At 41.7% G+C, this 25,900-nt stretch overlaps 3 protein-coding genes across 3 annotated transcripts; 2 read left to right on the top strand and 1 right to left on the bottom strand.

Moving 5' to 3' along the window:
* Positions 1-57: 57 nt before the first annotated feature.
* On the top strand, positions 58-9,011 carry alg5 (ALG5 dolichyl-phosphate beta-glucosyltransferase). The gene is made up of 10 exons (XM_079650899.1): positions 58-414; positions 1,050-1,218; positions 1,639-1,685; positions 2,780-2,848; positions 2,967-3,059; positions 3,154-3,267; positions 3,350-3,409; positions 3,498-3,649; positions 8,058-8,143; positions 8,449-9,011. The coding sequence occupies exons 1-10, from the start codon at positions 352-354 to the stop codon at positions 8,559-8,561; spliced, it is 966 nt and encodes a 321-aa protein (XP_079507025.1). The 5' UTR covers positions 58-351; the 3' UTR covers positions 8,562-9,011.
* Positions 9,012-11,469: 2,458 nt separating this feature from the next.
* Positions 11,470-20,769, top strand: smad9 (SMAD family member 9). The gene is made up of 9 exons (XM_079648390.1): positions 11,470-11,625; positions 12,218-12,294; positions 14,020-14,543; positions 16,201-16,416; positions 16,737-16,994; positions 17,121-17,231; positions 17,432-17,653; positions 18,319-18,575; positions 19,272-20,769. Exons 3-9 carry the CDS (start codon positions 14,348-14,350, stop codon positions 19,413-19,415), a joined length of 1,404 nt encoding a protein of 467 aa, XP_079504516.1. The 5' UTR covers positions 11,470-11,625; positions 12,218-12,294; positions 14,020-14,347; the 3' UTR covers positions 19,416-20,769.
* Positions 20,770-20,819: 50 nt separating this feature from the next.
* Positions 20,820-25,161, bottom strand: rfxap (regulatory factor X-associated protein). Its single transcript, XM_079648391.1, has 4 exons — positions 24,776-25,161; positions 24,056-24,658; positions 23,683-23,793; positions 20,820-23,448 (listed from the first exon to the last, which is right to left on the bottom strand). The coding sequence occupies exons 2-4, from the start codon at positions 24,482-24,484 to the stop codon at positions 23,344-23,346; spliced, it is 645 nt and encodes a 214-aa protein (XP_079504517.1). The 5' UTR covers positions 24,485-24,658; positions 24,776-25,161; the 3' UTR covers positions 20,820-23,343.
* Positions 25,162-25,900: the final 739 nt, after the last annotated feature.

Here is a 25,900-nt window from a genome sequence, read left to right on the forward strand (position 1 = left end):
ACGTTGTTTCTCCTCAGGGGGCAGTGTGTGCGTCACAGGGCTGCTCAGTGCTCTCTTGCCTCCAAATGATGATGTGTCGAGAAATGGCTGTCACTTCCGCCTCTGTGTTCAGTTGTGATTGGAAGTGGAGTTACTGAACTACCAGAAGAGAAATCAAAATATAGGGGCTCTTTTATATTATACTTTCATCGTCAAAACGGTCTCGTTAGCTTGTACTTTCCTGTTTCTCCCGGGAAGTCAGAGGACCGCCTGCAAAACACGAAGCAAAGCAAGGAGAAGGAAAGATAGCTTTTTTTTAGCTAGCCAATTTGACTGGTGTTCTGTCAGAGGCTGCAGGCTAATTTATGGAAAATGGTTTGTGTCTGTGGAATAGTTGAAGCCTTGGTCGCTTTGGCAGCTCTAGTGTTTATCGTGGTAAGTAGTCAAATTGTTGACAAAATATCTTGTTTTGGGTCTTTGGTAGCTTGTTATATGTAAAGCAAAAGCTGTTGCAATGCACCCTCTGAAAGTATGTGAATTTCCTTCATTATTTATGTTTGTCATGCAGGAAGTCTTTGAGCTAAATATGTATTCTGCTACCCCCCTGCATGTTATGTTACTTAATTTGCTTTCTGCATTTTAATTATAATCCTTGAAAGGAAGTTATTGAGGCACTCTTGACTTAGATAGACCAAAGAAGCAGCACAAGTAGTCCACTTCTACACAATTCTCAAAAGTAGTTTGAGAAAATAACATAAAGCAATATAAAACAAACTATAATTAGCACGTAACAAAGCAATGTGTTAGGAACACAATTGAAGCACAACATAAAAACAATTGGTTGTCTGTCATTGGGCCTCTGCTACATTACAGACTTTAGTTTAGTGGAAGTTTTGACATACAGTTAATGTGTATATATTACACACAATAATGTACTAAAATATTAGATATTATCACAACTTTTGTCTACTCATTTTGAAAAAACAACCCACCCCTGTTTAAAACACACACAAAGTTTACCTGAGAGCAATAGTAACAAGAATACCTTTCTCATATTTCTCCCTTTTCAGGTGCTCATATTGGCACACGTCACTGGCGGGATGGTGATTCTGACACGCCATGAGAAGGAGAAATACTTCCTCACCCCAAAAGGAGAGAAGGAGCCTTTTCCCAGCCTGCATGATCCCCATTCCCGGGATCTCTCTGTGGTGATCCCGGCCTACAACGAGGAACTGCGAAGTGGGTTATGGAGGGGGGTGGGGGGTTATACAACAGAGTGTGTATATAAGGGTTACACCTGCTTTTCTCTCAAGACCATCAGCATAGTACTGACCTTACCTGCTGATGTCGCTGTAAATGAATGTTCATTTAAGTGGGAAATAGCTATGTTATTGCATTACACTGCAGAGTGACCGAATACATATAGAATGTATAGGATAGGGCACATTACAAGTCTGTTTTTAAGGACCTTTTACTTTTTTTGCTGCTTCAAAATTCCTCCAGCTAAAGCCAATACAGGCACAGTTTAGTTTGTGTTGAAAGATGAATTGTGCAACATCAACTGACTAGAAAAGCATTCAGCTACCACCCTGGTAGGAGCAGTTTTAATGGCATAATCCGCACCTGCTAATAATATCTTGTAAATGTGTGTCATTACAGTGCCTGTGATGTTGGATGAAGCCACAGAGTACCTGGAAAACAGACAGGTATATGTTCATCCTCATGTAGGCAGTGTTAAATAAAAACAATAATCAGTACTTTATTATAGTTCAGGGGTCGGCAACCCCTGGCACGCGTGCCAGCATTGGCACGCGGCACCGTAACCAGTGGCACACTAGGAATAAGTGGAATAAGTGTGCAAAATATTGAAATTATATTTTCCGATCCTGAACGAGACCGCCGCCAGAGCGCGTCTCCCCGTCACCTGCAGAAGGAAGCCATGCACGCAACGCAGCCCCGCTCTCTTTATCTCCAGGTGACTTTCTGCCGCTTTCCTCCGTGGTGCAGTGCTGATCGTTTCACCACAGAGGAATAAAGCACTTCACTAATTGCAGTACCCATAAGGAGCTGTACAAATGCAGCAGTTTTTGCGTGGCTGTGTATTTAGTTGAAAGCCCAGTGGCGATCTGCTCATCTGTTATCGAAATAATACGCTACAAAGGGGCGGACTGGCCATCTGTGTGTTGAACTTTCTTGTCGGCTCCCAGACCGTAGTCGAGGAGGGCAGAATCAACAAGCTTCAGGTTCAATAACCAACTTTAACTTAAATTACTGGAGAGAGGCGAGCTCTTCTTGGGAGGCCGTTGCATTTATTTAGCTGTTCTTCTGTTTCACAAAATACATCACAGACCTCTGTTTTTCCGTTTCCTCGTTTCACTTCCATGAGCCTAATATCCTAACATGTGTGCTCTGGAGAATCACAGAACGGACGATCGTCCTTATTATTATGCCGTTTAAACCAATTATTTATAGGTGTTTGTTAAATTCGGCATCATGTAAGTTGCGCTGACAGGTCCACACACTGCTTCCCCGCCCTCCTGCTGATAGTTCACGAGCGTCCAACACCTCAACCCCCCCCCCCCTCCCGTTGATAATTCTCGATCGTTGACACCTATGGTTGGCACGCTGGTAACAATTTTTTTTTAAATGGCACTTCATATCAAAAAGGTTGCCAACCCCTGTTCTAGTTGGATAAAAAGGACAATAATCTGATGTTCTCAATGTGGCCAGTAGGTGGCAGCATTCAACTTCGAAAGTTCCTTTTGTGAAATAAACCCTTCATGTTATTTCCTCACTGCAGAAAAAAGAATCTTCTTTCACATATGAGGTCATTGTGGTTGACGATGGCAGCGAAGACAAAACCACAGAGGTGATACATTTAATCCATTTTGTTTTGGTCAATATGTTACCAAGCTACAATTTTTGCTTAACATTTAAAAGTGATACCAATATAGATTTGTTTTTCATCTGTTGTGCCGTCCTGCCAGGTTGCTTTGCGGTACAGCAGGAAGTACGGTTCTGATAAAGTGCGAGTCCTGACGCTGGTGAACAACAGGGGGAAAGGAGGAGCTGTGCGCATGGTGAGAGAAATGTAACTACATTGCCTCTGAAAGCAGCACAAAGCAATAATGTGCATGTTCTTAATTCTTGTTTGTCATGTGGTTTCTCTTTAAGGGAACTCTGAGCTCCAGAGGGAAATTCATTCTGATGGCAGATGCTGATGGAGCCACAAAGTTTTGTGATATTGAGAAAGTAGAGGCTGGACTTAACGGCCTCGACCCTAAACCGGTGTGGTGCTGTTTATTTTTCTTGTTCTTTCTTGCACACTTTAATGTGTTGCCCTCCATAAAATACCTGTCTTTATATTTAGGAGAACATGGCAATTTCCTGTGGTTCCAGAGCTCACCTGGAGGACGTCTCAGTAGCTCAGGTATTTGTTTGTTTATCTTTTTTTAGTAGTTTTCTTTAGACTGTAACAATCTAACTGTGAAATAACCACTGTTGTGTCTCCGCCACAGCGATCAATGTTTCGCACATTCCTGATGTATGGCTTTCATTTCCTGGTGTGGTTCTTTTGCGTGAGAGGGATCAAGGACACACAGTGCGGCTTCAAGCTTTTCACACGTGAGGCTGCACTCAAGACCTTCTCCTGTCTCCATGTCGAGCGATGGTAAGGACTCGTACACTTCTCTACTCAGTGTAGTATGTTAACAGCTGTCGTGTGCTTTGTGTTTAAATAGTCAACCTGTTGAGCTATTATTGCACAACATTTGGAAACTATACGATTAATTACCAATAAGACACTTTTTTTGCAAACATTTGGAAACTATACGATTAATTACCAGTAAGACACTTTTTTTGCAAACATTTAAGCAAGTATGATGTTAAATGTTATAACTAGTGATGGGCAAATGATACCAAACCGGTTTCACTTTTGTAAAGGGAAATGTTCCAATACATTGTATCTATCTATCAAATGAGGGATACCGCATAACTGATGTCTGAATTTCAAATCTCAAAAGTTTTACAGTTGTTTTGGTGGCCACAGATGAATTAAGAAACATGGCAATGTCTGCTTTAAGCATGAGTACATACTGTATATTTGTATATTTTTGATTCCAAGTTATAATGTAATACAATTAATAACTAAACTAAAAATAAATTTAACGAACAGCACTCTCCCATCACATCACTCTGCAGCTCATATTACATAAATATCAGCTCACATTTAAAGAGCCTGTCACACGAGCCCAACAACTGTTGTGCAATGAAATAGTGGGCTACTAGTAATCTCGAACCGTCAGTTTAAAAAAGAAAAAGCGATACCGTTCCGATAAATATCAATAATTTCGAACATCGCGGGAAAATTCCTTTTTTGGGGGAAGCCGGAAGTGACGTCAATGCGGGAACGCTTCACTGTGCGGCGAGAGAGCCAAACACGGACAAAGTGTGTTGTCATGCGTATAAATGGTGAATTACTGAGTTTAGGCACGTTAATAACGTTTTAATGAAGTTGACTAAAGTATATTCATATTTGTCAGTGCTTTCTTGTCAATTCGGCGAACATAAACATAAATGATCGTGGTGAAGATGATGATTAAATTAGGATTAAAAATCGGTAGTGAGAGCTGCTGAATTTCCTCCCGTCGGATGTGATATAAAAACAAATCAATTATTTTTGTAGTTGTAAACTCAAGTGGATGAAACTACATTTATTAGTGCTTTCATGTCAATTCGGCGAACATATGATACATTAAATGATCGTGAGGATGATGATTTAAAAATCTTTTTTTGAGCCGGTCTGCATTTCCTGATGAGAAAACAAACCTTAGCTTTTTGTAGTTGCAGACAGTGGTGTAGTGGGCGTTGGACGCGGGGGTACGCCGTACCCCCACTTATTTGAAGCATGATTTCCTTTTTAAATAGTCTAATACATCTAAAATCATGCCAGTGTTATCAGTTGCAAGTGTGTGTTTGTTGTAATTTGACGAAAACATAATAGGCGGATTTCACAGTAATTATAATAAAAACGTAGCTCAAGCATTTATGCAACTTGATTTGAAGCGAGTGTGTGTGTGAGGGACAGAACTGTGTGTGTAGGGTGACCAGGTGTCCCGCACTGTGCGGGACTGCACACACAGCATTTTTATTATTTGTCCCGCGTCCCACACATTGAGACTATGTCCCGCATTTGAGTAAAAATCGCGCAGAAAGGCCGGATCGGTTCGCTGACAGCCGGCACCGCCCTTTATTATTATATTGTCTAAACGGCATCATGTAAGTTGCGCTGACAGTAGAGATGTTAAGATTCACCGATTCGCATCGGTGCACCGGCATAAACGTTCAAGATGCGAGTGCACCGGTTGAAAGAGTGCACATCGGCTACAGTTTGGGTTGAACTCGCGATGCATCGATTGCGTAGCGTCTTTGCATCGGTAAAAAACCGATTCATTCATATAAAATCCCCTTATCTTGTCAACGTTCAGCAGAGACGATCTTTGATATTTGCTTCGCCACTACGGAGAACGAGAGTCTCAGTTATCAACACACACGGAAGTTGAGGAGAAAGAGAAACACAGCGCAGCGAAAAATACCTACAAATCAAACGTTTGGCAACACTTCGGATTGTTCAAGAAAGACGGTGTAATAGTCATTTATGCTATATAGTTGACCGCAGGTCATGGAGAGTAATAAGGTATCCGTAGACCTTTGTATGAGGTATCTTTATTACTTAACAGGTCTACAGCCATGATACATAGATCCGTCCTAGATGCGGACTTGCATACACACAGTATCACTCCGCAGCCGCACCCCATCAGTAACGTCCTCATGGTATATGTGCGCGGCACTATTACTACAGACGGTCAACTTGAAAAATCACTCGCAAATTGTTAACGATGCCGAGCCGCTTTAAAGTACACAAGTAGTACGAGGAACTTAGCGACGCACATAAAGAGGCGACATGGGGTCTGCGGCTGAAAAGAGAAACCTGAAAGTGAGACATATGAGTTAAATCACTCAGTGAGGTGTTCTGTCAGAGAGAGGTGTTTAGCTTACAGCAGCCTGTGACGGCCAATAATAATTTAAATGTCTTCCTTACTGTAAGCAGTTATGAAATACCTGTTTGTGAAAGGTTATTTGTTTTCTTTATTGTTCAGATAGAAACCAATGCTTTCTGCTCACTGGTGTGTTAGCCTCTGAGTGTTAAGCACATCAGGCTGGCAGCTGTATGGGCATTGCTCTATGGTAGCTGTTATTTGCACATTGTTAATCATGAGCAATGCATCCTTACATTGTTTAACTGTGAGGTGTTATACAATTGTACTCTGGAGAGCTTTTAAAGGTAAAAAAATAAACGGCATGATGGGATGTGCAGTACCAAATATGTAAAGCACTTTTTTGTTAATGTATGATTTGCTGCATATAAGGAATAAAACAAAAATCCTCTGTCGTACCATATTGAAGTATCATTATTTTTGCATCGTGTTGAATCGCATCGTATCGCCCCGAATCGCATAATGTTGAATCAAATCGTATCGAACTGTATCGCAACAGGGGTGAATCGTATCGCATCGCATCGCCTGGTGTTTCAAAGGTATCGTTAATGTATCGTATCGTGGTAACGTATCGAGATGCGCATCGCATCGGCCTCAGTGATGGAGATGCACATCCCTAGCTGACAGGCGACACAGAGGTCCCCAAGCCCCCCCCGCCCGTTGACAGTTTACGTGGGCTGGGCTGGGTGCAGTGGCGGACTGGCCATCGGGACGAATCCCGATGGGCCGGTACCGAAGTGGGCCGGTCGGATAAGTCACTAGCACATCCCTCACTCCCCCCGTTGACAATTTACTAGTGGTACCGAAGTGGGCCGGTCGAGAGTCCCGGGCTGATTTTTAGTCCCAGTCCACCAATGGCTACATGACCGTATGATCGCCCATATTGACGCACCTAATTCCTAAACTTCTAACAGATACCAAATAAACCGATCCTTCAGCCTCATATGAGCTCTCAGACACGTTCAAAATTAAACTGTCATCGCTGTCTGAGCTTGCTGCTGTGTGCCCCATCGTGCGTTTACATGCAGATGCTGGGATCCTGAACGGTGCAGCTGGAGCGCTGTGCCCGCGATGACGTCACACATAATTTGGCGGGACTTGAAGAATCCCCGAGAAGATCTAGAAAATTGTCAACATTGAAGGGCAGATTAATGGTTATCAAAGTACAAATATCCAAAATCAGTTCAGTAACGGTTTTCAAGGGGACAATATTTACTCAAATTTAATGGGTTTGGATGATGGGGGAAACTCGTGTCACAGGCTCTTTAAGGTTTTGTGTCAGCCAAAATATTTTATATGTAGAATAACTAGATAATGCGTACGTTTAAAAAAAAAAAATATGATGTAGATGCTCAAAACTATCTACATGAAATTAATCACTTCTGATTCTAATCCCAACCATTACAGATTTACAAATACTAAGCAAGCATGTGAAACCTTTAAAGTCCACGTATGCAACTACAACCCTTAAAATCACTCTGGTCTTGAGATGCGGCCCATTCAATTTCTATAAAGGTTAAATACCACCAGAAACTAGTGTGTGTGTGTGTGTGTGTGTGTGTGTGTGTGTGTGTGTGTGTGTGTGTGTGTGTGTGTGTGTGTGTGTGTGTGTGTGTGTGTGTGTGTGTGTGTGTGTGTGTGTGTGTGTGTGTGTGTGTGTGTGTGTGTGTGTGTGTGTGTGTGTGTGTGTGTGTGTGTGTGTGTGTGTGTGTGTGTGTGTGTGTGTGTGTGTGTGTGTGTGTGTGTGTGTGTGTGTGTGTGTGTGTGTGTGTGTGTGTGTGTGTGTGTGTGTGTGTGTGTGTGTGTGTGTGTGTGTGTGCGCTGTGTTTAAAGCCCCAAAGAATTCCCTCTTTGCTGGCACAGAGAACAAGAAAGCCCTAAAGCTTCATGAGCCCATCCCTAGTTATACCATGCCTATCTGATGCGACCTTGCTTTAGACAAAGTGATTCACCGTATTCAACAAACGCTGAACCTTATTCTTAATGCATCTTCTCTTGTCCCCTTTACCTTCCTTCCCTCAGGGCTTTTGATGTGGAGCTTCTGTATATTGCACAGTGTTTTAAAATCCCCATAGCAGAGGTGGCGGTCAACTGGACTGAAATAGAAGGTAGGATTTTCATGGAATATGTGGACATGTGTCCTCTGTGCCATCTATAAATATATCTGCTGCATGTTCTTGTCTGTGATTGGTTTATTTGTATGTAATGTTTTAGTTATTCCTTTGGATTAACCCTTGAGAGTAAATAGACGTGAATGTCTGTGGTTATATTCTCTTTGAGTTTTTTTCTCTGTTGCTTGTTTGACTGACAGTTAGTGTGTGATGCTCAATGTTATATATTATCGTAAATGTCAGCACATTAAAATATCAAAGTACAATTGAGAACAAAGTGCCTTTTGCGTTCTCCCCTCCAGGGTCCAAGCTGGTCCCGTTTTGGAGCTGGCTGCAGATGGGACGGGATCTGGTTTTCATTCGCCTGCGTTACCTCACCGGAGCCTGGAAGCTGCAGTCTCATAAGTCTGACTAGCCAATCAGAAAAGCCCTGGTGTCTTAGAGATGGCCTTTTGAGAGTGCCATCAAACCTATGGATGAGGTGGAATCAACAACTGTGTGCATTATTACTGTAATCCACCACAGAGAACAAAGAGCAGTATTTCACATCATTTGACACAGTTGTGAGTTCTCCTGCCTTTTGTAAAATGTGGATTTTGGCTTGTGATGGCCGCCGTTACATGCACTTTTCTGTTGCCACGGCTTACAGAACGTCTGTATGACTGATCCTTGTTACTTAATGATTATTTTGTGGCCAATCAGCTGTAAGTGAGAGAGAGTTGTGAAATGTGAAGGATCAGATAATCTGTGTGTTATTATTCTCACACGTAGAATGAATGTTACTATATACGATTTTCAAAAGGGAGGGATTGTGGGTGTATGGGCTGGATGACTTCAACCAAAATAAAACATGTCATTGATTTATGATCTGATAATCATTACTAACCTACTAACTACAGCTGCAACATGTAGTAAGTTAGTCAGTCGGAAAAATACAAAGATTCATAAATATAGAACAATTATTAACGACAGAGAAAACAATATATAAAATGTGTTTAAGTGCCCAAACTGTGCAAGTTATAAAAAGAAGAAAATGTAAAAACAGAAATAGTGATTTTAATACTGTACACATTTGGCTTCTATAAAACCTTGTGGGAGACTGTTTGAGAATCAAGAAGCAACAACGGCAAAAGCTAAATGACCAAGAAGCCAGAAATCTGTATAATAAATCTTTAATCAAATGTCACATGAAGTCAGCAGAGAGTATGAGCTTTGCTGCAGAGTTCTGGACCAGCAAGAGCTGTGCAGGAGATGATGTGACTGCTTTTTCCAAATCTTAAAGCTCAAGGGGTTAATTGATTGCAGTGTCACTTGTTTGTTAAAAAAATGAGTTTGCTCTGATCTTGTATAAGCCAGCTGTGTGTGTGTGTGTGTGTGTGTGTGTGTGTGTGTGTGTGTGTGTGTGTGTGTGTGTGTGTGTGTGTGTGTGTGTGTGTGTGTGTGTGTGTGTGTGTGTGTGTGTGTGTGTGTTAAATACAACAGAAAAACAGATGCATTGTCTTATCACAGTGTGACTATGTGTCACTAAATTATCACGCATCCTTCAGAGGGAGATGGGCTCAGGAATGTAGCTGGTAAATATTTTGAGAAATCTACAGTATCTGACTCACCTGCAGTTTATATAATTCATTATTAAATTATATTTAACAGCTCAAATCGTGAGATAAAGTCCTCTGGAATCAGTTGTAAAACAATTTGCGATAAGGGGGGGGCATGGTCATGAGTTTGGCCTGTCCTTAAGATAAAAGAGTGGGGAAATCCTGTAATGCATTATTTATCACCATATAAAATTGGTTTTATAAATTCCTTTTCCTGTCTACTGAAACTCATGCAGACGTGTCTGGGTCTCTGGAGAGCGCCCAGTAGGCGTTTTTGCGGTCTGAGTAAATTAAGTTCTTCATAATGCTTTTTCTCTTGTGCAAGCGAGCCTGAAGTCGGGCCTCGTGCTGCTGCGGATGTCTCTCGGGCCTCTCGGGGCCCCGGGGAGAGCATCCTGTTTGTGCATGTCTGTCTGCCCTCTTCGACCAGACTGCACCGGGACATGAATCATGATCTGGCTGCTCTTTTCTCGTTTCCTGCCACTGGAGTCTCTAGGGCAAATGTGACGAGATGTACATGAGGAGGGTCTTCTTTGATCTGTGTCCTATATGCACTGTGATGCCTATAGATAATCAATACTCTTAAAACTTGAAGTCAAAGAAACATTAAGAGCGTTTATTGTATTAGACTCCAAGCTTATTTAATACAGGTGGAGAGGGTGATACCAACCGAAGCACTCGTTATTTGGCTGTTCTGTTTTCCTGTCAGTTCAGTTGTACACCTGTCTATACTTCTCCTGGTTTTGCCCTTGGACCTCCTCGCGTCTTCGCTGTGTGTCCACGCGACAGCCTTTGGAAATAATTGTCTCTGACAGACCCCCACCTATTTGTGGGACAGTTGATCCTGCTGGTGCATTTTGATGATCCACCTGGTGTTAGGTGGAAACAAACAGTCATACGGTTTTTGACAGGATCCCCAGGGTCCTTCCCTTCGTGTTGGGAGTATTGTTACGTTCCACAGCAGTTGTTGTAAACTGAAAATGTCAAACTTGTAGACTCACTGTCGCCAGCCGGGCTTGCGTCATTAACTGGACTAGACACGGCACTCCCAATAAAGGATCATATCCATCCGCAATGAGAAAGACCTCTGTACAATGGATGATGAAACCTCGACTTTAAGAAGCGGGAAAAAGAATACATAAAGCCTTTTTTCACCACACGTTTTAGCTCTCGGAGACAAAGGCAGATGAGGGGAAAAGACCCCTCATGTTGGTTGTTATAGGCTACAGGTGTATTCTGTGTGCATGTGCGCGTACACATGAAAGGAATAGGCTTTTATCCGGAATACTGATTTAATGTTAGATTTTCCTAGATCCCTCTAGGAGTTGGTCATTATTTTTCTACATTTGCATACAAAAGTGAATTTAATTAATTTAAACATGCAGTAGGTACAATCTAATATAAAATTAGCGAACAATGTAACCTTCTGCAAACTTTAAGTTACAGCCGTATAACACAAATGCACGAAAAACACAAACAACAACAAGATGGATTAATTATTTGTTCTGCAGGGATGTCTATCCATTCATACGAGTAGTCCGGAAAGGTGAACAGGTGTGACTGTTTTCTTCCCGGCCTGCGTTAGTTAGAGCCAGCTGTGATGAGAGACTGGCTCAGCGGGGCCTGGATCTGAAATGCCTGAAATCCTGGGAAAGTTCCAGGAGTGGGAAGGCGGAGGGATCTTTCATGCAGGCGCTGCGGTTCCAGCCAGGCTGACGCCGCGGAGGCTGTGTCGGCTGCTGAGGAGCGGAGGCTCCGGGCTCTCCAGACCTGCGCTGCGTCAATACATCCGCAGACTGCCAGCACAATACTGGGAAGTACCGAGACAGTACCTTCACAATAAAGGCGGAAATCCAATACTTGATCCACAGAACCAATTGGGTAAGGAGTCAGCATTGTGACTGTGTTCATTTTAGACCTCTTGCTCACTCAAACGAAGTAAAAAATATAGCAGCTTAATGAATAGCCTACATAGGCTACTTATTTCTAAACATAACATGTATTATGTTGCTTCAACACCAAAGAAAGTAAAACTGCTAAACCATTTTTAAAGGAAACACTCTCAACTCATTTTAAACACTGAGTGTTATCCTCGTTTGCACTGTTTTGAGAGTTTTTAACGATTTTTACTTCTATGTAAAATCCTTTGTAAGTATCCTGTTAATTTAATTTATGGCTAAAGCACCTTAATTATTTTTCTTTTTTACTGTTCTAATTGGCATCGACCTACATGTTACAAGCTATTTTCCCATTTTGTATGGTCTATGATGTCATTTTACAATATACAGACTATGCTTACGACACCAGCATCGACTTGTATACTTTTTTTGTCGTTACTGACAAAAGCTATATTTAGCCAAGAGCGCTCTTATTTTGAAAAGTCTAACTGGATGCCAATGCTATCAAGGGTGACTTGACCCTTTCCACATCAACACACGCTCACACACACATACACACACCTTTGCTGTTTCAGTCTGCTCGACCTACTACAGACAGGGAAGTCTCCACACGCGCGAGCCTGTCTACAGTGCACTTATTATTACAACAGAGGTGAGTAAATAAACACTTATCGGAGGCTATAATTCCAGAATTGAAATTTGTTTTTTTATTTCCTGTGTTGTTGTGGATTTATTGACAAGTGTAATACTGTTATGGGTGTTATAGCCTACTACAACAAAGTTTGCTCAAAGGTAGCCAACTGTCTGGCAACGTTTTGTCGAATTAATATTCAGGTAGGCTATTATTCCCATAGGACAGACATAACTGCGTTTAGAAACATATCTGAGAATAAATCAGTGGTAGAGTGAATTGTTCTAAACTGCTTTTTTGATCATACGTTTATAATATTTCTAAAAGTGTATTCCGGTTCTTTAAATACACGTAGGCTACTTGACTTGTTGAATACAGCTTTAGGGACATGTAATTACACTATGATGATTTTGGATGCCAAACTCCTGTTCACAAATTGTACAGTACCAAGATCGATGTGGCATCGTTGAGGCAGATCCTGGATTTTGTAGGGGTAAAATGACACATTGTAGTCCTATAGAAGGAAGCTGGCGTGTTTACTTTTTTAGGAAGGGGTGACTTGGTGATAAAGCATTAGGTAATTATCCTATCTGAGCCTGCAGACTGGGTGACGCCAGGCTCCATAAAGCACCAGCGGCAGACTGATGCCGCACGAGCTCCTGCGCTTTGCTGTCATTGCAAACGCCAGCTGTCTGCTTTGACTGCGGGAAACCAGTTTAGGTCACATAAGCCAATAAGTTCACTATTATAACATTGGTGCATTTGTTTGGTTCTATCTTTTTTTGAGAGTCTCGGATTTTAGTGGAACCTCTAATGTGGTTATGTTCATTTTTGAAATAATATGGTGCTGTTGTGAAAGCGTCTCCAGTTTATGTTTTATAAACGATTTGCCCGTGTGGGTTCTTATGGGCACAAACAAACAAGAGCAGAAAGAGAGTTTATAAAGTGACTTACTACAAAACTTTGGGACAGACATCGTTACTGCAGGACGTGTTTGGAGATAAAACAAGTATGGCAATAAACTTACTTCCCAGACTTCTCTGTATGATTACTTTTGGAAACTTTGAGTGATGTTGTGTTAAGATGGTGTTGTTGGAGTGATGAGCGCACATGGCTTTGCTGATTTTAATTGGGTAATCTAAATATAGTGGAAAAGATTTACGTTCGTTGTCTCTTTCTGTCCATCTAAAAACTAGGTGGTTTAGAAGAAATAAAGACATGGAGAGCTTTCTCCTCTCTCCCTCCCTCCCTCCCTCCCTGTCTGCCTCCCTCCCTCTCTTCCTCTCCCCCTCCTGTCCTGTGATGTGTTCTGGCCAGACAGTATGGCTCCTGGGCGTCAGTGGCATGATCATAGAAACAGAGGCCAGAAAGGACATTCCTCATTGTTGGTGAATCTAGAAATGAGCTTGGCCATCTTGCCCTGTACTTTCTGAAACAGTTTTGGTGTGCTTGAGTTTCTCCACAGAGAATAATAGCCTTGTTGAGCAGCTTGTGGGATATCAGTTTGATGCAGCCATGGCCTCTGTGTATCATTGTCCTGCAGACTCCTTATCATGAAATTCCACCTCTAATGCCCAGAGCGTTATATTTGAGTAGATTTTGCTAATGGCTTAGATTTTACTGGTTGAATTTCCCTTACAATCTAACTCCAACGTCTATTCTACAAAACCACTATACTTTTTCTTCAACCTTGCATCTGTTTAAGCTAAAGTAACAGTTCATACTATCTCTCTCTTCTCTTGCCAGTTGATTGAAACTTGACCTGGATCTCTGACTGAGTGAGGAATAACCTTCCCTGCAGGAGGCTTCGAATCCGGAGCTACCGGATCCTTTCTGTGCCAACACAGAGTGGAGATTTAGCCACACTGGGGGGAGTTCAACTCCTCCAGAGCTGCTCGGAAATAACAGCGGGATACAAAAAGCAGCCTCTGTTTACACAGACTTATCTCCCTCCCTCTTTGATCCATACTTCGGTCCCGACTTCTTTGCCCTTGTCCCTCCTGTCCTCAGGGGAACTCTCATCCCTCTGACAGCATACAACACCTCATCTCGGCACCCATTCATTCATCTCATAATGAACTCCTCTACCTCCATTACATCCCTCTTCTCCTTCACCAGCCCGGCAGTGAAGCGCCTGCTCGGCTGGAAACAAGGGGATGAGGAGGAGAAGTGGGCGGAAAAGGCTGTGGATTCTCTAGTGAAGAAACTGAAGAAGAAGAAGGGGGCCATGGAGGAGCTGGAGAGAGCCCTCAGCTGCCCTGGGCAACCTAGTGAGTCAAACATCCAGTAGTAGTCTAGTCCAGTGGTTCTCAATCTGGAGGAAGGACCCCATCCAGTGCGTCCAAATATAAGCATGAGGGGCCTTAAGATTATTTACAAAGGAAAGATGTTATGTTTTTTAATGTAATGCCTACAGTTGTCTATTTTCTCCTTATGGTCCTAGTAGTTATAATAACATTATCCATTTGTAGGTGTTTGACATTTTTGAGCTGCTCTGTAAAAATAAAAGCTTAATAGGGACATTTTACTTTTCTGATAATCATTTATGTAAAAACACAATTTACTAAATCATGGATTGTTACTTACAATGCAAGACCATCAGAACAGGTTAAGCTAGACATTTGGTATAAGTAGTAACATAATAGACATAAAGTAAATAAAACAGCTAGGGTTTTTTTGCTGCCAATTCTATTCTATTCTTTCATCTTGTAGATTTTCCTTTTTTTTTTTGCCTTTATTTAACCAGGTGAAAATCTCATTGAGATCAACGATCTCTTTTTCAAGGGAGACCTGCAGCACATTGGTTACACATAAAAACAACAGAAAACAAAAAGGACATCGATACAACATAATTACAGGGGTATACATTAGCAACCTATTCACAATGACAGATATCTAATAACATTTCATCTATCCGAGCTTTAAAATGATGCAAGGGAACCAAAATGCTCAGTTTAAAAAAAAATGGCATAGTGTTCCAAGCTAGAGGAGCAGCACACATAAAAGCTTTAGTACCTAAAACAGTCCTAGCACTTGGCACATGTAATAAAAACACATCCTGGGATATCAGGCAATAGCTACTTACCACTCTCTGTGAGATCAAAGAGCATATATAAGTTGGTAGTTTACCCAACATGGCTTTGTAAATGAACATGTACCAATGACTGAGCCTCCGTACAGTTAGTTAAGGCAAACCTGCCTTGGCATACAGGGTACAGTGACGAGTAAGTGCTTTACAGTTAGTAACAAATCTCAGAGCACTGTGATAGGCGGCATCTAACTTTTCCAGGCAATGGGCAGGTGCATTCATATAGACCAGATCACCATAGTCCAGCACAGGTCAAAAGGTCACAGTGACTAGCCTTTTCCTGGCCTCAAGCGAGAAACAGGACTTGTTTCTGAAAAAGAAACCTAGTCTAACCCTCAGCTTTTTAAGCAGGTTATTGACATGAAGTTTAAAAGTAAGACAATCATCAAGCCAGATACCTAGGTATTTATTACAAGTAACCACTTCAAGTACTTGTCCTTGCATAGTAACAATATCCAAAGCAGTCTCTGGAGTCTTTTTTGTTTTTGAAAAAAGCATTACCTTGGTTTTCTCAACATTTAAAACAAGCTTAAGCTCAGCTTTAGAGTCTGTATAATGTTAAAAACAGCCTGTAATTGAACACCAGCCTCCTTAAATGAGGGACCTGCACAATACATCACGGTATCATCCGCATAAAAATGTAAAGTAGCTTCATCCACATTTTCACCAAAACAGTTGATATATATGGAGAATAAAAGTTGACTGTAGATACTGTCAAACATAAATGGCTCCTCCAAACGGCTTGATAAATACTTTTTTTGCAAATGTTTAGCATGCAACACAATCTGTCATTTCTCAAGCTGTGTTGAACTCCTTGCTTTTTCATTTTAATCCCGCAGGCAAGTGTGTGACAATTCCTCGCTCTCTGGACGGCAGGCTGCAGGTGTCCCACAGGAAGGGACTGCCCCACGTCATCTACTGCAGGGTGTGGCGCTGGCCCGACCTGCAGTCCCACCACGAGCTGAAAGCGCTGGAGTGTTGCGAGTTCGCTTTCTGCTCCAAACAGAAGGACATCTGCGTCAACCCGTACCACTACAGGCGCGTGGAGACCCCAGGTAAACACATTAGCACAACACATCTTTCCTGCCTGCTGAACAAAAATGTAATCGTTGTTGAGGTTTAATATTATAACAGTAAGGCTTTTGTGGGCTCCCAAACCGGGACAGGACATTTGATCTAATACAGTGTTCCCAAGCCATAAGGATTTACAGTAATATGATCTTTTATAACAGCATCTGGCTCTCTCTCTCTCTCTCTCTCTCTCTCTCTCTCTCTCTCTCTCTCTCTCTCTCTCTCTCTCTCTCTCTCTCTCTCGCTCTCTCGCTCTCTGTCTCTGTTCGATCCCTCTCAACCTTTTTCTCTCTTCCTCTCTCAGTGCTTCCACCTGTTCTGGTCCCGCGCCACAGCGAGTTCAACCCTCAACACAGTTTACTGGCAAAGTTCAGGAACGCCTCCCTGCACACAGAGCCTCTCATGCCCCAGAACGCCACCTATCCAGACTCCTTCCCTGTGCTGCCCTGCCCCTCTTTCTCCTCCTCCCCTTCTTCCTCCCACGTCCAGTCTCCCACTTCACAGAGCTACCCCGACTCCCCCAACAGCTCAGCAGAGCCTGGCAGTCCGTACCACATCACAGGTAGGAATCAAAACAAGCAAGCCAAAACTTGAAGTGTTGACGTTTTTGTGGCAGGAGATCCAAGTCTCCGATGAGTAAACATTCATTACTTTCCCACTTTCTTGTGTTTGTGACGTGCTTTTCCAGCCGAGACTCCCCCACCTCCGTACAGCATGATGGAGACGAGTCCTCAAGACGATGTGAAGCCCAATAACTCCACAGAAACACTCAAACTCACATTCTCTGCTCCACACACAGGTAACTTCACACTAGTAGAGATCAAATAGAAGAAAATAGAATTGCATACAATCTAAAAGTATGTATGGTTGCTAGGTAACAAGCAATGTATACCATGAGATTATACAAATGTGTCTAATTTAAGAGATTTTGTTTGACTGACACTTTATCATAGCATATTTCATCCTTAATGTAAACCTTTCTTGTGTTCCTCTTTTTAGATTTAAGGCCCGTATGTTATGAGGAGCCAGAGTACTGGTGCTCGGTTGCTTACTACGAGCTCAACAACCGGGTTGGGGAGACGTTCCACGCGTCGTCCCGCAGCGTCTTGGTGGACGGCTTCACAGACCCTTCCAACAACAAGAACCGCTTCTGCCTCGGCCTGCTATCCAATGTCAACCGCAACTCCACCATCGAACACACACGCAGGCACATAGGCAAAGGTAAGCTGTACCAATCGTGAAGGTTATTTATATCACAGCCCAGGACTTTGAATTATGGACTTTGTATGGACTGTCCCCATCACACTTTGGGTGAAAGCAAAAACTGAGATGTTGTTTGCAAAGATAAATCCATTCCACACACAATGCAATTTATTTTATGGATTAATATTCTTGTGTTCTTTTTGAAGCAATCTAATTACCTCAGACTTTAGACTCAGCTTGCATCCTTGTGATGGATCCTTTAGGCTAATGTTATTTTTCCTGATGGTAAAAGAGTTTAGAAAGCCTGTCTTTGTTGGACAGACATTGAGCTGCTCTGTGTTACACTAAAATGTGCATTCTGTGGTTTCGAATGATCGGGGTGTCACAAAGGGTTTAGGGAAGTTGGTCCTGAAATCACAGACACTAATTACACTTTTCAGACATTCCTCATTTACAAGCATAGATGCCCTTGTGGTTTGGCAACATTGAAAAACACACGGTTTCTGTATTCAACGAAGTGATTGAATATTTAAATCTTTCATTACAAGTTTTCTTAGATAAAATCTGTTTTTTGTGCTTTTGACATGGTTGGAGCACAGTAAAAGGACCGGGGTATTATTGTCAACAGGCCAGTCGTGAATCAATTTGGATGTAACTTGATTTTCCTCCTCCGTTCCTGTCAGGTTTACACCTGTACTATGTGGGCGGCGAGGTGTACGCAGAGTGTCTGAGCGACAGCAGTATCTTCGTCCAGAGCCGCAACTGTAATTTCCAGCATGGTTTCCACACCACCACTGTGTGTAAGATCCCCAGCGGCTGCAGCCTCAAGATCTTCAACAACCAGCTGTTTGCCCAGCTCCTCGCCCAGTCGGTCAACCACGGCTTTGAGGTCGTCTATGAGCTCACCAAGATGTGCACCATCCGTATGAGCTTTGTTAAGGTACTGAGCTTTCTCATTCAATTCATTGCAATTGCATTTGTAATTATACTTGAGCTTTTTTCCTATTTGTAAACTATAATATTACTTTTTTTCCAACATATGACGTTTTCATGATATTTTCCAAATTATACTTCTCTACAGACTAGACTATGAATTTTGTATTAATTATACAATACATTTGTTCATACTTTACTCGGACATTTTTCAACACATCATAGTATTACTTTTTCATATTTTTCAACATACTTTTATAAAAGAAAATGTCAACATACTATACTGTGACTTTTTGCATGACTTTTTTCAACAAGCCTTTCATGGTATTTTTTCAACATGCTATACTATGACTTTTTTTCGACATATTTAGATCTTTCTCAAATCTTTCGGTACTGATTTTTCTTGATCAATTAAACTGTTGGGAATAAGCCAAATGAAGACACAGAAATGGAGTAGGTGACCCTATTGCCTGCAGTTTTATGTATTGGTATCATTAAGGCTTAATAAAAAAGTGTTGGATATCTACTAAAAGTTTCTCACCTTAACTTAATATGCAGTTATTTTGGACTTAATGTGATGTCGAGCTTGTCAAATCCTGTACATGAGTAAGGATCCCACTTGGTCACTTAGCACCCATTCATTTTAATCATTAACTGAACTGTCAACATGCACAGCAAAGATTTATGGATATCCTCTCCTCAGGGCTGGGGTGCCGAATACCACCGGCAAGATGTCACCAGCACCCCCTGCTGGATCGAGGTACATCTGCACGGGCCCCTGCAGTGGCTGGACAAGGTCCTCACACAGATGGGCTCCCCGCACAACCCCATCTCTTCAGTGTCATAACATACCGTCTCTCACACAGGTAGTCGTGTATTCTGTATGTTCTGCTTTGTCCGGGTTTTCTGTCCAAAGGCGCTTCTATTGACATCTAAATGTCTAAAACAGGGTTGTCCAAACTACGGCCCGGGGGCCAAATGCGGACCGCGGGCCATTTTGAATCAGCCCTCAACAAATTCAAAAAGTATAATGGAGTATGGCCCTAAAATGAAACTTGTGCTCGTCTTGTATTGTACTTCTTAGATATAGATGAAAACAGATATTACACAGTAGTAATCATGTCATCACGCTTTTCAAATAAATTCAGTCAATTAAAGTTGAAAACATTTTCTAAAAAATCTGAGTTGATAAGAAAAAAGCCCAATTATTTATTTTCATAACAAGCTTGAAATAAACCCTTCCTATTTCCTCTTATGATAAGCGATCTGGGGCTCCTGTTTTAAGGAATGAGCTGCCAACTAAATAATTGAAACCCTATGGAGAGCTGGGGATGTAGGCTGATTAAGCATCATTTACCTACATTTGATTGATTTTGCTACACGTATAACTTAAAGGTGAGGTAGGTAAGTTTGAGAAACCGGCTCGAGATACACTTTTTGTTATATTCCATGGAATGCTCTTAACATCCCGATAGCAATGAATATCTTAAGTGCTTTGACAAAAAATCCATAAAAAAAAGTCATCTGTGGAAGCCGTAGTACTGTAAAAAGCACGACCAATCATTTGAGCAAGCCCGGCTAAAATAACTGGATGGCCTACCTGCCTGTCAGCCTTCCATCTGTGCACAAACTTATCTCGTGCCCTCATTGGTCATGTGCGCGTTCGTGTGTGTTGGAGGAGGGGCTCTGTAAGGAGGTGGCAGATTTTTTCCGGCTGTGTATTTTCAAATTCTAGCGCACTCGAGCTGGTTTCTCCAAAATGACATACCCCACCTTTAACTTATGAGGCAGTATACCTCACCTCTATTGAGTGGCCCAGCCCCTCGTATATTTGTCTGTATGTGGCCCTCGATGAAAATGTGGACACCCCTGGTCTAAAATATCAGTTACCTCTGCCGCATAACTGAAACCTACCATGGATTGGATTTCATGAACACATTTTGAGCACATGTACTTAAATGATCAAGTGTTACCTAATTTCAGTAAGACAGATAAAGCACTCTTTGTGTTCATTGGGATGTTAACTGCACTCCATTACAAGTAAAAGTGGGATATATTTGTAGGTACTCAAAGACTTGTTATTACATGTTGTAAATGTTATTACGATTGTATGTAATGTATTTCCATGTGTTGCATAATGTGTGACTTCATGTACTGTTTCTTCGTGTTCCATTAAAGTTGATTTTTTCTTTAAGAATCCACATTTATACAGCTATTTCCCTCTTGTTAAACAAAGCATCACATTTGGGTCGTCATTTTACTCCTATATTCACAGCAGGATACACACTTCAACTTAAAAACATAGCAAACACAAAGTACAGTAAAACAGGGCTAGCATGACAATGATTCCCCCCACCAATCATGGTTTGTGTTCCTTTCAGTACAGTTAGAATTTACTGTTTGTGCAACAGCGTCAGATAAACAGGGATATACAATCTTAGGTTAAAAACAAATCCTGAAAACCACATATAACGAAAAGGAGGCTCCAGACATGCATCACACACACATGATTGTCCCATGTAACAACACTTCAAGAAAAAACATTAAAAACAAAGCGAGTAATAACTTAGCGAAAAAAACAATTATCACACAAAACAAAGAAATCTTCTTTTTTCAGTTATGAAAAAGAAAGACAGAAGAATACAATTAAACTCAGGGTAATTTTGATGGCCTGAGGTTTCTACATCTGAAGGACTTGGACTGAGGCCTGTACTACGAAGCCGGATTTTTGCTTAGCGAGCTAACTTCAGGGAAAACTCTGGGTTTCCGTTCCTACGATGCTGGTTCACTTCTTACCGGGGTAGATCTACATGGTAACTTATGCTGAACGGCTAACCTGGGGGGTATACTACGAAGCAGAATTTTCGTTTAGCAAGATAACTTCTGGGATTTCCGGTACTACGAAGCTGGTTCACTTTTTAGCGGGCTAGATCACCATGGTGACTTATCCTGGAACCTAGTCTGTCATCAACTCAGCGAAAGCACCACGCCTGCTGACCAATCAGAGCTCAGTGTGCGGAGGAAATACAGTTTAAACTGCCGTTGCAGGAAAGACGGCCGGCCAAAATCACCGACTGTGTGAACGTGAAAATGAATAGAACATCACCTCCCATCTTCAGAGCAATCTGACTATTATAACTATTATTATACTATTATGTTAAGAAAGCTTAATTAAATATCTGCCACAACATAACCGGATCAAAGTAACATTACGTTGCCTAGAGTGCAGATGTCAATGTGTCCCATTATCATTCATATCACATCATAATGTATCATATTTCCTTATCTGAGTCAGCTGAGCCGTATCTGGCCGTGCAAAACTCAGTGTCACATACGCATAAGTATTATTTTAAGCAACACATTAAGTTGACGAAACACTCGAGACAAATGTAGCCTAATTAAAGTCAGATCCACTCGTGTCTTGGACGGGGCAGTGACATCATAAACCTGTTAATGTACGCATTCAAACACTTTCTTTTACCAGCTGTATTCACCTTGCAGGTGTGGCTTTTATCCTGGATAAAGTGTTTAAGTCATGGATGTTTAAAGTTTAACCTCTTCATATTTTACTAATATTAAAGTTGACTTTTCATTCAGGAAGTATGACGCTGCGCTGTCAGTACGCTTCTCCATGTTTGTCGAATTGTTTGGTCGAATGCTCCAGATACCACCCCTTTTATGTGAACGCGCACCTAACTACACTGAACAAAAATATAAATGCAATACTTTTGTTTTTGCTCCCATTTTTCATGAGATGAACTCAAAGATCTAAAACATTTTCTATATACACAAAATAACAATTTCTCTCAAATATTGTTCACAAATCTGAAAAAATCTGTGATAGTGAGCACTTCTCCTTTGCCGAGATAATCCATCCCACCTCACAGGTGTGTCATATCAAGATGTTGATTAGACAGCATGATTATTGTACAGGTGTGCCTTAGGCTGGCCACAATAAAAGGCCACTCTGAAACGTGCAGTTTTGCTTTATTGTGGGGGTCTGGGGGGGTCTGAAAACCCTAGGGTTAAACCCTAACCCTAACCCTAACATGTCACCCATTGAGCATGTTTGGGATGCTCTGGATCGGCGTATACAACAGCGTGTTCCAGTTCCTGCCAATATCCAGCAACTTCGCACAGCCATTGAAGAGGAGTGGACCAACATTCCACAGGCCACAATCAACAACCTGATCAACTCTATGCGAAGGAGATGGGTGACATGTTAGGGTTAGGGTTACACTATATGTCAGTACGCTTCTCCATGTTTGTGATTGGTCAAATGTTGCTAACCCCGCCCCTGTCATGTGAACGCGCACTCAGCCGGACAGAGAAACCCTGGCTTGAGTTACCGAGTTGATAACCAGCGTCGCAGGACGGCTTAGCGAGAGCGTGTTTTTTTTTGGATTAGGTAAACCGGTTAACTCAAACATATCCAGGGTATGTTGAACTGGATTCGCAGTACAGGCCTCTGGACAATTATAATACAATGCCTTCATAATTAATGCTACTACAATAATTAAAATGAGAATAGAAGAGAGATAGCACCAGACATGGTTAGAAATGCATATCTTTCAAGTGATTTAGATCAATTCATGTAGTTTAGTCCAGCAGTCTCATCACGCCTTTAAAATGTCCCTTGTTATTCTTTCTTAAGCAGGGCTGTTTGGCTGGGGATTTCAATGTATACAGTGTATGGTTACTATCTATTTATGAATGCAGTACCAGTGTTTTTTCAGTGTTCTCTATGCATCACAATAAAGTAAAACTGCCCAGCGTCAACAGCCCGGGAACTGCTGCTGTGCCTGGCTGCGGCTCTGTGAGGCCAGGAGCTGCTGCTGCTGCTGCAGGAAGCTGATCACCTCTGGACTTCTGAGCAGGGACTACAGGACACACAGACACACATTTGAAATCAAGAGCAAATCACAACAACAAACATTTATGTATGTGCAATGCCTTGTGTCTTTTTTTGGAGTTGCAGCGGTACACCAATGTTGTGCATATTCCAATTTTTATGAATATTTTATTGAAGAAAAGTCTAAATTTTTCAAATGTATTTTATAAGGATTTTCCTTCAAAATGTCAGCAGCCAGTCAATCGGACCAAAATGGACTCACCAGTCTCTTCTGGTTGAGGACCTGCTCTATGAGGGAGGGTCTGGTTGGCCGGTCCCCCATGGCACCCAGACGCTGTTTGTTCACTGATACAGGCCGCTCCTCTGAGTTCTCCTAATTCAATTCAAACAGACAAACAAAAGCTATTATTTGTTCAGCCCTGGTATTGTAACTGCAATGGGTTTAATTGGGTTTTTATTCATATTTTTAACATTCTATACTATGACTTTTTTCGAGGCGAACAACTAAAGCGGTAGACAGCCCTGGAACTATTTAAATGCATCTAGGTATTTAAAAATCAATAATAATAATGATAACAACTTGGATTTAGTGCTTTTTATGGCCGTGGGTCTATAAAGCTTAAAGATAATCTTACATCAATTTTTCCAGTGGACATGGCCTGATCATTCTTCTTCTTCTTGTACTTGTCTTTGTACATCTTGTTGCGGTGTTTTTTGCACATCCACGGTTTCCGCTGCTTGGCCACCTGCGTGGTGGTCTCTGTGCAGCCGTCATAGGTGCACTGTTTGGGGGCGCTGTCCCCCTCCGAGGTCTCATCGTCGTTCAGTTCCTCTGGGCTGGCGGCGCTGTCTCTGGGGTCCGAAGTGTCCAGAACATCGCTCTCTTCGTCCATATCATCCATGTCATAGGAGGAGGCGTTGTTGTCCGGTTCGTGCGGAGTTATCACATTTCTGCTGTCAACTACTCCGCTCTTACTCACGTAGTACCTCTGTCCGTCTTTAGTGAGCAGGAGAGTGGAGTCCCTGTCTCTGTTTGCAGAGGCTGAATTATCATCTTCACTCATGATTGCGGTGTTCAGATACAGATACAGTAAAGCAACAGCTTAAGGGAGGCTGTGGCGCAGTGGGTTAGTGCGTTGGTGTTGGGGTCATAGGAGCACAGGTTCAAACCCCACTGCAGTCAGCATGTCGTTGTGTTCCTGGGCAAGACACTTCACCCCAAATTGCTCCTGTGGGGACTGTCCACAGTATTGAGTATATACGTTGCTTTGGATAAAAGCGTCTAAAAAGTGACATGTAATGTAATGTAAAACAGCAGCTAGCTAGTCAGCTAACTAGTCAGCTAACTCACTTACCGTTGGCTCACGTTAGTTTAGTAAGCCATCACAGGGTTTTTCTCAATGTCGAGGAGGCTTGCTTGGTAGCACATGTACCTCCGAGTCAGTTGCTTCAGAAAAGAGGCAAGAATCCTTCCTAGCCTCGGAAAACGAAGAATTGTGGAACAGGCGTGCAGGTGTGCGTCATATGCGAGGCCCCGCCTTGAATGGAGCGCGATTTCCGCCAAAGATTTGGATATGGTTCCGTGCGCAAAGCATTGTGGGGTTGTCTACACATGTGCAGCCTCGAAAGCGCTTTATCGCAAAAACCCCATCATTTGGGAAATCGTTTGACTTCTAGCGTTATAATGATAGCCTGTCACTGCTGCTCTTGCTCTGCTCTTTCTGCATTTCGATAACATGGATTTTCTTCTTCCCTGCATTACAATTGTTAGACTGACCCCTGGTGGCCACAATAACACATGAATGCTCCATTTGTTCGAGGCACACAGTATAAAGAGATCCATATAAATGTCTTTGTATGGCTCTGCATTCGTTTTCTGACATGCTACATTATGGCTTTCTGACCTACTGTACGTGGACCTTTGTATGACGTTTCATGACATACCATACTATCAGTTTTTATGAATTTTGAACTAAAACAAATGTAGGCATTTTTAACATTCTTGTATGTAATTTTTGGTTCATATTGATCAACACATAAAACGTATTTTCAACATACCGGTATGACTTTCTTTCAACATGCTTTACTATGACTTTTATTCATGTTTTTCAACATTGCTTTTTAGTATATTTTAAACAAACAATAATGAGACCTTTCACAAAATACAATATGACTTCTTTATTACTACTTTTTCCCAATTTTTTGAAAAGCTATATCCTGACTTGTTTTATATACTATATAATATCATGCTCCAATTGTTTTTCCGAATTTCTGGTCTACTATACGTGGACCTTTTGTATGACTTTTTATGATATTCCATACTATGACTACTGTGACGCATTTATTTTCATAATTTACACTGTGATATTTCTTGTGGCGCACTAGTATGACCAGTTGCCATGCAACCAGTATTTTTTAAGCTCTCATTCATAATCTGTAGAGTAGTGTAGTAAATGTAAGATATTAAGACTAGTGAAAGT

The sequence above is a fragment of the Notothenia rossii genome, assembly GCF_949606895.1.
Source record: "Notothenia rossii genome assembly, chromosome: 9".
NCBI classification, from domain to species: Eukaryota; Metazoa; Chordata; class Actinopteri; order Perciformes; family Nototheniidae; genus Notothenia; species Notothenia rossii.